A 13,175-nucleotide genomic window follows, 5' to 3' on the forward strand; every position below is an offset into this window, starting at 1 on the left:
TGCTTATATAATTTATAATATACATCACTCATTGTATGAGCACTGAGTGCCGAGTGGTCTTAGTAAAAGACTTTTACTCCAAGCTTCAGTAGTTCGAGCCCAGATAAAAGTAACTTTTTTTTCTTTCTTAATTTTTTTCTCGTTTTTTTTTTTACTGGAGCTTTTTAGATCCAATGTTAACATTTATCAATTTAAAGCATTTAATTACACACTTCAATATATGCCAAAATCTGTGAAAAGGACCCTTTAACTTAAGTTAAATCTTGCGTAAAACAACATGACGCTTCATGAGCAACGAAAAAACATGTTGAAATGATAAACCAACACACTTTATGGGAGTAAATGCCCATGGTCAATGGATACACTAGCATAATTAGTGCATCAAGACATATGTCCTGAAGTAAACTGTGCGTATTCGTATTAAAATAGATGCACATTTTGGGTTTTGTGTCGCATAGTAATCTTTTCCTACCAGTTAACAGTGTAGTAAAATCCATCGTTGATATAATATTGAAAGAAATTATTGTTGTGGCAATTTTGGCAAGGCTCCGGATAGTTTTGCCTCCACCGGTCGAAAATGATACATTGAAAGTATAAATAAGGGACATGCATTTCAGAACCATTCACGTCATCATATTCAATTGAAAATGTCAAATGTTGTGTTATATCTGCCCACTTGTAAGTAGAATTTCCACCAACATTGGATGCGACGTCTGTACCTGTAAACTCAACGTTAAAAATGACGATATGAGTTGTGGAAAGGTCATCATAATGCGGCAATCAATCAAATCACAGTATCTTTTTAAACGATATAAACGTTACAAGAGAAGTCGACTTAACGCAAAATCGTCAGATTTTGTTACCTAAACAATAGGCGGAGAATGGTAAAGGTGATGGCTTTATCAAAGCGTAGTAGTTTCCAAAACAAATCTTCATGGTTATATTGAGCTCTGTACTTATTCCAAACTCATCAATACCGCCGACTCTGACAATTTTTGTAATGTTCATCCCTGCATTAAGAGCTGTAATCTCGGTAGAAGTAATTGCATCTTAAAAGAAACGAAAAAAAAAGTATTATAATTTTTTTTAAATACGTTGTCCTGTTACGTGAATGTTAAAAGGACCGTCAACCGCGATTGACGAAAAAAGAAAAGTTATAATATACCGTATTATTTTTACAATTATTAGTTTATATCGATTAAAAAATCACGCCTGGTATATTACATTACTCGAAAAAAGTTAATATTTTCAGTATATTCGGTAATAAAATTTCGCGATGTGAAATCGAAAGTACATCGCGAAAATAGGTGACATAATAATGTACACACTATAAATAACGCTAGTAGATTTATAATTTTTCATATAAAATATGTAAAATTCACTGCGCATGCACAATTTGCATTCCTGGGTTTACCACGTTAAGCTGATGATCTGCTTGCGTTATTTATAGTTAACTGTTAGTTACCTGGTACCTGTGCCCACTAAAATTTATTACCGAATATACTGAAAATATGAACACTTTACAACTTTTTTCAAGTAACGTTATATACCAGTCGTGATATTTTAATCAATATAAACTAATAATTGTAAAAAATACGGTATTTTAGAACTTTTCTTTTTTCGTCAATCGCGGCTGATGGTCTTTTTAACGCAACCACTTCTTTCTGACCTTACAAACAATTAAGCATGATAAAAATCGTCAAAATAAAGACACATAAAATTAACATATAATTATGCAACACATTGTTTTTATAAGGTTTATATGCATACCTTTTAAAAATATCGGGTACTTTGTCCCGCACATTCCTGGACTGGACTCGTTACCATTGTTCAGAGTGAACACATATTTTCCAAGGTCATACCAACCCTCGGTTAGCAAATCATCTCGAATAGGAAGTTCTCTGGATGAAAGTTTATAGAACGGGGATCGGCGGTATTTGTCAGGAATCGATGCAATTGGTTGCCTGCACATATCTTGGCTGTCTGCTTCAACATAATTATTTAGAAAGTAAATGGTAAGCTGCATTATTTTAACCGTTTTGTAACGTCAATATAATAGGCAAACATACATTGGCATTAGTCAAGATATACCGCATATTTATACGTACCCGACGTTAGACACACGCTATTAATTTCATGATATCCCTCGGCACACATACACAATGATTCACATTTGGTATTTGGAAGATTAGACAAACACTCGGCTTGGGTTTCGCAGGTAGACCCAAGAACTGAAAACAGTGTTGTTTAGTTCATTTAATGCTATGTTAAAATCTTCTTGTGGTGTAGTGGATACGGTGTCCGCCTAGCGATCGGGAGGTCACGGGTTTGATCCTCACTGCGGGGCGTTCTTTCGATTTCTCCCATATACACCAATAGAAATAAGTGAAACTCTAGCTGCTGGAGCATTATTGCTTTCTTATTATATACAATTTGTTGGTCCTTTATTTAAGGCAAGTGCACAAACAGTACGAAACAGCACAACACGAAACAATATACACACATAGAAAAAATAAAATCTGGATCACCGCCTTGGAACGGTCAATGCAAAGCATTGGAAGTTAAACCGGTTTTAGATCTATACCTCATACTTTGGCCCAGCAATATTCATGATACATAAAAGTGTAAATAAAATTAAACCTCAGAGCATTGTAACTGAAATTAAACAATAATAAAAGGGAATTAAAACGCATTCAATTTAATAACCATTGAATTACTCAATGGTAGGAAGGAGACCAGATCAAGCGAGTAACAACATTTTGAGGAACCAAGTACTGGTTCTAGTCCCAGAAAACGAACTTGAGAACGTTTCAAATAAGACTAAGGCTTTCTATTTAATCGAATTAAAATAAATAGGTTCAAATTAATATCTTCTTCATGTCGCGTGGGCTATTACATTATACAGACTTTCCGGAAATCACTTTCAATGTAAAATATAAGGAGGCATCCGTAACGAATATTCCGAAGCATGTTTACCTTTTTTGCAAAAGTCTTTATCCGGATCTTCCAAAAAGCCAGTGTTGCATGAACATTTGTTATAGGTGTCACATTTGGCGTTAGCTACCAGTCTACAAACGTCATCTCTTGTTGAACAATCATGACCCAGAACTACAGAACATTAACGATTTTTAAACTTGTAAATATCATTCGCATGTAACATGCATTTAATATATAAGCAAATAGTGATTTCATAAGTTGTGTCGTATACAGCAATATTTCACCTCTATGTCATTTAATGAAACTCAAGCTAGTCTTTAATGAAAGGCAAGCAACCAATACACAATACAATACACCACAAAACAAACAACAAAACATAAAAATAATTACACCTGGGGAGACTGCCTTCGAACATTCAATGCAAAGCTTCTTTTTGTTGTTGTTGTTTTATCGTGTGTGTGTGTGTGTGTGTGTGTGTGTGTGTGTGTGTGTGTGTGTGTGTGTGTGTGTGTGTGTGTGTGTGTGTGTGTGTGTGTGTGTGTGTGTGTGTGTGTGTGTGTGTGTGTGTGTGTGTGTGTGTGTGTGTGTGTGTGTGTGTGTGTGTGTGTGTGTGTGTGTGTGTGTGTGTGTGTGTGTGTGTGTGTGTGTGTGTGTGTGTGTGTGTGTGTGTGTGTGTGTGTGTGTGTGTGTGTGTGTGTGTGTGTGTGTGTGTGTGTGTGTGTGTGTGTGTGTGTGTGTGTGTGTGTGTGTGTGTGTGTGTGTGTGTGTGTGTGCGTGTGTGTATGCGTGTGCGTGTGTGTGTGCGTGTGTGTGTTTTGGGGGGATGCTAAACCGGTTAAATCGCGCGTTGAGCCTTAAGCTAGACTTACTTCTAGTGCAAACTCCATAGTTTTCCACTCCCTCTATACACTCAATTACTTGATTGTGCATCCAGTCGTATTCGTAAAAGTTGTATGGATAGTTGTATACATGGCCAGTATCATTGACACACTGTGTATCATTGACTGTACCATATGAGCACCGCATACCTATCACTAAAATATATATTAATGAACGGTGGTGGTGAATTTATCGGTACAATTGAATAGCTAAAAGAGATTTATTCTCAATACTTCAATAGACAAGAAGCAAACAAATCTAAACGACTGAGGCATTTCCATGATAACAATCACAATACAAACAACTCCGTCAGTGCAAATATTATTAAATGTGTATGCTTTCCTCTTTCCCTGCAGGCATAACGGTCAATAATGAAATGGAATTAATTCGATTGAATACATTGAAACGAAAACGATTATAATATTCTTAAGAGTTCAATCATCAAATCAGCAGTGTAATGCATGTTTATGGCGCGGTTCGACAGGTTCTTGTGATAAATGTTTTATATTTAGTTCTTACGTGGCTTGCATATCTGCGCATTTCCAATGTTGTCATCGCTCCAGTCATAGTAATAATAATTATATTCGTGCCACTGGTCCCTAATTCCATCCTGATAATAATTGTCATTGCAGGAACAAGTATTGTTGTCACTGTTGCATTTATAGGCGAATTTATTTGACACAGTGTTATCCCAGCAATCCTCGTCAGAAGCACATAAGGTTCCGTAAACTGGAAGAAAGTACACTTTTAAAGGAGTGTTACCCGAAGCAGTCAGTGGTGATACTTAATAAAAGTAACATAGTGATTAAAATATTTCGAAACAACATTATAAAACAAACACCGATAACAAATGACGCGTCAATTATGGGACAAAAACCATCATTTGCGTATTATTATTGTGTCTCCAATCAAACCCAGTGACACAAATCGTTAAATTCAACAAGGTTTTTGCATTATAAATAAACTTTATAAAGGAACTACTGGAGGAATTAGAAACACGTACTTGCTTGGCATTCGTTTTCATCGTTCATTTTGAAGCCCGGTGAACAGTGACAAATATTGTCAACGTTGCAATAATATGGCAAATTTACAAGATATGGGTATTTTTCGAAGTTATCATAGTAGTATGATACATGGCTTGAGTTTCCACAGTTATAAATATCAGAGCAGTATGATCCAAGAACTGAAAAATGATGAGGAATATAACGTTTTAAGTATATAAAACATACTAATTTAAGGGATTGAACATCTGTGTTTAATAAGAAATACATACTAATAGCATTAAGTGTGTAGTACAATTGTGCGAAGATGCGGAAAGTGACATTTAAACATATACATGTTAAATACTAACATTTTTTCTTGGTTTAATCAAAGCCACTCTGTATGGCCTTCTTTTTATGCAAGATTGGCTTTATTGAGCTAAAAATAATAAATGTATACCCTTTATGCAAGTAAACGTTGTTTTGGAGTCAAATGCATATCCATATGGACAACGACATTTGCTAGTATGTCCCACAGGAGCATCAGCCGGTTCACATATTAAATCACCTTGTCCGCAATCACTTGATGTATTGCAATGAGCGTCATACACTAACCATAACCATAGCATCATTATTAATTAAATAAATACCATATAGATCATTGTCATTATACTATATAGTCTTGCGTTAATTGAAAAACTTATTTGTCATAATATTAGACACAGTTTTAAAACTTCATATTTAAGAAGTAAGACAAAGTTGTGTTTTTGGCTGATAGTTTGCACTTCGATAAGATAAGATATATGGCAATACATAAACATCTGTGTGCGATTATGTAAGGTTTTATTATACCGTCTGAACTTGATGTGTTTACTAAATTCGACAAGTATCGGAAGAGATTGTGAGTGATGTTTTATACAGAGTTTGAAGTTTAATTTTAAAATACTTAAGTAGATAACAGTGACCATATATAATTTTAATGCACCTTTTCCTATATTACACTTACCCCAAATGCACTGATCTCCCCGTTGCACATACCCAGGTTTACATTCGCAAACATCATTGTCGCACATCAAGTTAGTTATTTTACCACAATCGGAATGTTTTCCACATTGTCGTCCAAGATCTGTGATATCAAATAATAGATTAAAGCTATTGAACTATAAATATGGTTTAAACCTCAAATGTGCACACTCAAGTATTGTGTTGGTTCTTAATGTTCCAATGTTTTAATGTCTGCAATTTCAGATATTCTGCTTGAACACTTAATATAACCATATATATATGTATATATATATATATATATATATATATATATATATATATATATATATATATATATATATATATTGCCAAATATAATAATATAATAGAACACCAACGAATTTAACCTACATGATCGACAGCTGGTTTGATACTGATACCACTTATCTGCGTTGCATGCACACGACCCTTGCGTGCAGACATAGTCGTACGGGTAGTTGTACCAATCGTCACACATTCTGTCGAAGCTGCATACGAGACCTATAACTATACCAATATAACCATGTTTATAATTGTATAATCAACTAAAATGATATAAACTATACAACCAGAGTTAAGATAAATTAAACAAACTAAATGAGTGTTTATAACATGAATGTGTGGTTCTAACAGTACATTTTACTTGATTAAGAGTGGATTTCAATACAAAGGATACCAAGTATAAATAAAGTGAAACACATGCATGCGCTTTATGACTAGGCTCCAATATCCACGCCTTGAAACACACTACAAATGTCCAGGCAACGACAAACAAAATACACAGCAACAACAAAAATGAATTAACCTGCAAATATCAATCCAAATCATGGGGGTGCAAATAAGTTTTAAGGAGTCTATGTTTGATGACCTGGTTATACAATTTCGATTTTAAAATAAAGTATAAATTGTGTTATATTTTTAAGAATGCAGATATTGTATATGAAAGATTCAGCCAAAAGCCTGAAAACAGTTAGTGGTAACTATTTTGTCTGAATAAAAAACGCGGTGATCCAAATATCTGCATGACTATATTTCAATGAATAAAATTAAATTTAATTAATTATTAAAATGAAGGTAGGCTGTGTTTATCCCTAATTAAATGGAGTGCTTAAATTCGTCGATATAAATTTTCAACAAATGGGACAAATAGCACTAAAAGACGGAAGATCTGCTCACAAATTTGTAAATCTCATTCAAAATTTATTAGCGACAGATTATAAATATGTGTCATATGCATTACACTTTCCCTGAATCTTGATCACCCCCAAACTTTCGTCAATCTCCGATCTGCCACTTTTATTTGTTCCGAGGTTTTAGGAGAATGCAATGACGTAACTGGAATGATTTGTACGGGAATTTATATGACAAGTGCAAAACTCGGTCAGTATTAATTGCATGTTTTACTTAATTATTGTATGGCTACAAATACCTTTTGAAACAGTTAATCTGATTTCTGTATGTTTATGCAACTTTCCCTATTTACCTGATACGCATACGTTGTTCTTCAAACGGAATCCGTGACCACAACGGCATTTACCGTACCATTGATGGCAAACAGCGTGTTCTACATATGAACAAGATAGGTTCCCATATTCATAACAGTTCCCTGAAAAAAAAACGAACTTTGAAGTGTTGTTTCAAACGTTAAACTGATTTTTTAGACGTTCGTGTTCCTTGAATTTACAAAAATTGATGTTGAAAGGTAAATATTAAAGAGAGAACATGATTTGACATATTTACATTTCGCTAAATCATATATCGTCTCACATTATATAACTAGGTGTCATTTATGAATCGTGTTCAAATAGTAATGACCTGTTTAAGAATATTGTACAATTCAGCTGTGTTTTAGAGTTAGCATATTGTTTGAACGACGAGTTCATAGTGATCATATATACGTTATTTAGTATCCGCATGCAATAAATAACGTTACGACTTACGAAAGCGACAGTGTCCGAACTTATCGTCGACGGTATAGTCATTAATTTGACACTTCATCAGTTCCGAGGAACAATCGTCGTCATTAGAACATGTGACTGTTCAAACATGAAATAGCACATACAGTTGAAAAGAATATAATTAGTACAGATCGGTTTATAAGCATAAAAGAAATTAAAGGTATGTCATTCGAAATGTTAACAGTGTTCATCTGTTGGAGATAATCTTACACGAAGGAAACATTTACAATTGTTAAACGCACCTGTTTAAATTGCTACTTTCAACAATCAACAATTGAATAAAGAGTTGTATCGGTGGTGTTTTTGTAGACTGATGGGCTATATTTGCGCCTATGTATAAAATGGACTGTCAATAGGCAGGCATTTAGTAACATAATAAATTGTAGTGCATGTGATCGATCGATTGTATTGTCCGTTGGATTAGAATCACTAACGGCTAACCTAGGTCGCAGTATCCAACCGCCATGTTGCACTCGTATGTTTCATCGTAGCAGTCGTCATTGCTTGTACAGGGAACGGGTTGTCCGTCTGGAAATGCATGGTTACAAAATTTCATTATCACAGCGTCCAGTTAAATTTTTCGAGGACAACCGTCGGTTAAACAGCAGTAAACCAGAGTGCATTATTGATACCAGTCACTGACAACTACCGCAGTTTTCCAGTAAGTATATTGACAATCCCAGAATCGATAAATTGACCGCCGCCATATTGGCTATCACGTGACCCCACCGCCATCTTGGTACTGAAGAAATTGACAGATAACAGCGTTCTACATGGGTGATATGAAGAACGCTGTTATCTGTCAAATTCGTCACGTAATGTTTAAGGCCGACTTTGCTGTATTTTTTAAGAAATCCTTCCAGTTATGCCTTTGTTTGAAACACAATTATTTCTTTATTGAATTTTAAGATTCGAAGAAAATTATAAAAGTCATTTCCGCAGTCTGAAGAAAACTTTGTGATTTTTAGCATTAATAATTCGCAAATTTTCATTAGCGAAATATTTAAAGATTTATGACTGAGATATACATTTTTTTTGAAAATCAGATTTCTGCCTTTATTATATTATTATTTCTTTATAAAACATATAGTTCCAGATATACTCATTACGAAAATGTATATGATTCAATACCGAGACCGATTTTTTTTATTGAATAGTACATCTCTTTGTTTTTCTAAAGATTTTTTTTTATTACTATTTCTTATTTAAGTATCATTTTTAAAGTAATGTTAAAGCTCTAGCTGAAATAAAATGTGGGATTTTAACATAAATTGGTCCGGAAATATTTATAAGCGAAACTCTATAAGATTTTATATAGAGGCAAACTTTTCTTATTAAAAAGTATATGGTTTAGTCTAAAAATGTGTTGTTTTGTATTAATTTATTTTATTAAAAAATTGCTTTCACACAAACATCTCTAGCCGGACAATAATTTTGTGATTTAAAATTAACATGTCCAGGGCACATTCATTAGCGAAAATGTGTAAGATGTCAGAACATGGCAGGTTTTTAAATTGAAAAGTGAATATCTGCTTCAGCTTATAACTTCATTTTTATTTTATCATTTAAATATCTTTCTTATGTAAGTATCAAAGTCTGTAGTCTGAAAAAAATATGTTTGTTCTAAATATTTATTTAATTGTTTGCTTGCTTTACTTTATTTTCTAAATACAATCTAAATGTACGATAAAAATGCTCAACATGACACATACGTCATACGTAAACTAAAATAGTCCCAATAACTTTCCGTCAACGTATTCATTTATTTCTTAAATGTTCGCTATACAGTTAATATTTAAAATAAACTATTAAAACACGAACGCAGTGATGTTGTGTTTGTTTTCGGTAATTACGGATTGTCAATTTAATTAATTTAATTAAATTAATTAATGGTAAAAAAACACCATCTGCGATTGAGGAACGAAAACATTCCCTCAGTGGGAGACAATATCCCAATGGTGGATTAAATGTTTTGCTATTGAAAATAAGTTTAATTATCTTGGTATCTTTTTGACACCTGGATGTTCCTTTTCGGAAGCACAAACTACGCTTTCAGGACAAGCATTAAAACCTATTTTTAAAATAAATAAATATTTACATAAATTACGGACCTTTCTGTGAGTCACAGATTGAATCTGTTTGATAGACTTGCAATGCCAATTTTGAAATACGGCAGTGAAGTTTATGACTTTTCTAGTGGTATGTCTATTGAACGTGTTCATATGCAATTTTGTAAACAAATACTTGGTGTGATAAGATGAACGCAAAATGATTTTGTATATGGCGAACTTGGTCTTCTTAATTGTCAATCTGCTAGATATGTTAACATTTTTTAAAATTGGATTATGTTAATAAGAACATCAGAAAATAAGTTTACTAAAAAAGTCTACTTAATGTTGGTAAATGATTGTAATGCTCATTCTTATAAAATTTACTGGTGTTTACTACTTATACACTTTCTTGGTAACTTAGGATTTTACAAGACATGGTTGTTTCAAGAGATTGGAAATGACAAGATGTTCATCTCAAATGTTAAACAGAGATTAGAGGATAATGTTATTCAAAACTGGTATGAGAGACTGAACAACTCAAGCAGAGCCAATTTATATAAAAACATTGCCATTTTAAAATTCCAACCTTATCTAGATTTGGGCACAATTAAAAAAATTCAAATTTGTTTTTCTAAACTGAGATTCTCTTCACATAGATTGCATGTAGAAAGTGGGAGATGGGCAAAAACCTCCTGCTCCTATAAGCGAAATAATGTGTCATATTTGGAAAACATTAGAAGATGAATTTCACTTTGTTTTAGAGTGTAGAATGTATTCAGAATTAAGATCCCAGTATATACCATTTTGTTACAGAAATCGACATAACCTTATCAAATTTATTGAATTACTAACAACTGAAAATAAAACGTTGCTGCACAAATTATGCTGTTACATATATAAATCATTTATAGTAAGGGCTAGTAATACAAATGTACCCTGTTGATATATGTACGTGTTAAATAGACCTTTAAAATTTACTATAAAAACTGTTTTTGAATGTATTTGATCAATTGTCATTATTATCTTTTCATTGAAGGTTATCTAACATGATCGTGCCTATTGATAAATGTCCTACACGACAATATATTTGCAATTCAGTATTATAATTGTAATGAGTTGAATTACAGCGTACATGTACACTACAACTATCAAACATGTACAAAGAATGAATTGTGTAATTTGGTTAAGTAGAAATTATTACTTCATGTTAAGACATATTTTAATAGTGTATGTTATGTTCAAATAAACTTGAAACTTGTGTTCATTGGAATGTCCGTGACACCATTTATCTCCACGTGTGTAGGTGCTGTTATTAAGATAAGATACCATGCGCCACCTTCTTATAACATGTCAAATGCCAATAAAGGCCTAATTCATGCTGAGTTTTATCAAAGTCGTAGATCTTCGTCTCAGGTTTTATGACTCTTTAACAATGCAGATGGACCTGATAAAAATATTTATTCAAAAAACAAAAACAACTGTTATATGATTATTGTATCGATAACAGAAACCATCTAAATCTTCAAATATATTTTATAAAATCGCGTCACTTCGTTTTATTGGTCAGGGACCTATACAAGCTGGTAGGTCCCTGCATTGTTCTTCATTACCAAGATGGCGGCGCGAGGGGCGGTAATCCCGCAGTAATCAATTTCTGTGATTGTCTATATGGATACCAGTCACTGGCAACTGCTATACTTTATTAGAGGAAGCAGATGATGAATAATGTCCATAACCAATCAAAGCACAATGCAATTTAACCAATGTTATGCTGTGACATGTGTTTGATGATGATCATTGACAAAATCGAAGACATATCGCAACTTTTCACAACTTTTCATCGCATCGTTTTGCTATGTACTTATTTTGAGTATGTTCGTATTACATCTTATCTAATGCAAAGATATATCACGACGAATGTACATGCGATAAACGTAACATTATGTGTAAACACGCTAACTTTAACTTTTCATTACAGCAACAGGGTTGTTTGGAGCTATTCGCTACATTAACAGACATATAAATCGCGTTTCATTCTCAAACTGTTATTTATTAGAATAAAGACATTATATATATATAATCACGATTTGCTCTACTGTGCTTAACATAATCTTCTAGACTCATACCTACTTCAAAGAACGTGGCGGTTCGTACTTTAACTTTAATGTAACGCAGCAGAGCAACAACGATGTCCACCTAATATTCAATACCTTAAGAGACACCGTTAATCAAAATGGCGATTTTTTACCGGAGAATGCTAAATACGTGCTTAAAATCGTTTTCTTACACGACTATATGACTGGGCATACTAGCACATCTTGTTTTGTAATCATAGTTACTTAATAAGGAGCCACAGAAAAAAACCTTATCATTTTCAAACAATAACGATGTCTGCCGTTGCAAGTGGTTAATGCATTGAAGTGATAAATGCGTTTGCTGTTGTTTTCGTTCCAATTATAGACAAATCAGCAAGTCATAATATTACATGTTCATAATGTTTTATTTTTAAACGCAAGTTTTATTTAAAAGTGTCTGTATTTCAAATAGTTCTTGTTAAAATGACGTGCTTTAAACCCCCGTTTAGTTAGCGTTTGGTAACCATAGGTAATATAGATAGTCGTCAAGTTCATTTGTAGTAGTCCATTAGATCTTACATGCGGCTGGTACTATAAATGTGTATACTCACACGTGAAGCTTAGCGCAGCAACCAGACAGATGAATGAAAGAAATCTTGCATCCATGCGAAAGGTACCACTGGTCCTGTTGATATTGCTAACTGTCGAAATTCCTTTTCCAATACAGTAAGAATGTATTTAAAACTCGAAAAAATGCGACGGACGAAATCAGTCGATTAAAAAATCGTTGGGTTTAGAGAAAGAGAAAGTCTTATATATAGGCCCCGCGGCATGTCTAGATCAAATTCGTACGGGTAGGAGACAGCACGTTCGTTCCAATGAACGAGATTTTAACAATCGACTTATTCCTTGTTGACAAATAATAAAAGTTCAGCTCATCTAGGATCATTACATCATAAATTTAAAAAAGCAATGTCATGAATCAGAACGGCACCATTGTCTATTCATGGACGATACGCGTATCTGCTGTAAATACTTAGTCCTTACTTCCAAAGTTTCATGTTATGACACTAGTGGACCAAACTACTCACTAAAGCAATACTGTTAACATGCATTCGACATACTTATTGGAAACACGGTCGATTAAATATTCTTAATACAAACTTATAAAAGCCCAAACCCAGAAAATTATTCAATGCATTTAAAGTACCTTTAAAGTTCTTATATGAACCTTTATGACGTTTAATCAAGAACAGTTTTTTTATTATTTTG

At 33.4% G+C, this 13,175-nt stretch overlaps 1 protein-coding gene and 1 long non-coding RNA gene across 2 annotated transcripts; both read right to left on the reverse strand.

The window, feature by feature from the left end:
• Positions 1-2,641: 2,641 nt before the first annotated feature.
• On the reverse strand, positions 2,642-5,901 carry LOC127875336 (uncharacterized). The gene is made up of 7 exons (XM_052420327.1): positions 5,803-5,901; positions 5,257-5,406; positions 4,820-4,999; positions 4,336-4,545; positions 3,807-3,971; positions 2,977-3,108; positions 2,642-2,655 (listed from the first exon to the last, which is right to left on the reverse strand). The coding sequence occupies exons 1-7, from the start codon at positions 5,867-5,869 to the stop codon at positions 2,642-2,644; spliced, it is 918 nt and encodes a 305-aa protein (XP_052276287.1). The 5' UTR covers positions 5,870-5,901.
• A 1,420-nt stretch (positions 5,902-7,321) lies between these two features.
• Positions 7,322-12,616, reverse strand: LOC127872843 (uncharacterized). Its single transcript, XR_008045806.1, has 4 exons — positions 12,515-12,616; positions 8,219-8,305; positions 7,760-7,855; positions 7,322-7,425 (listed from the first exon to the last, which is right to left on the reverse strand). It is a non-coding gene; the product is annotated as an uncharacterized LOC127872843 (long non-coding RNA).
• Positions 12,617-13,175: the final 559 nt, after the last annotated feature.

The sequence above is a fragment of the Dreissena polymorpha genome, chromosome 3, assembly GCF_020536995.1.
Source record: "Dreissena polymorpha isolate Duluth1 chromosome 3, UMN_Dpol_1.0, whole genome shotgun sequence".
In the NCBI taxonomy this organism is placed as follows: Eukaryota; Metazoa; Mollusca; class Bivalvia; order Myida; family Dreissenidae; genus Dreissena; species Dreissena polymorpha.

Coding starts and splice junctions, on each gene's coding strand:
- LOC127875336 (XM_052420327.1), bottom strand. CDS start 5,869: ATGTGCGACAATGATGTTTGCGAATGTAAACCTGGGTATGTGCAACGG. Junction 4,546..4,819: donor TGAAAACGAATGCCAAGCAA/GTACGTGTTTCT, acceptor ACTTTCTTCCAG/TTTACGGAACCTTATGTGCT. Junction 3,109..3,806: donor CTATGGAGTTTGCACTAGAA/GTAAGTCTAGCT, acceptor AATGTTCTGTAG/TTCTGGGTCATGATTGTTCA.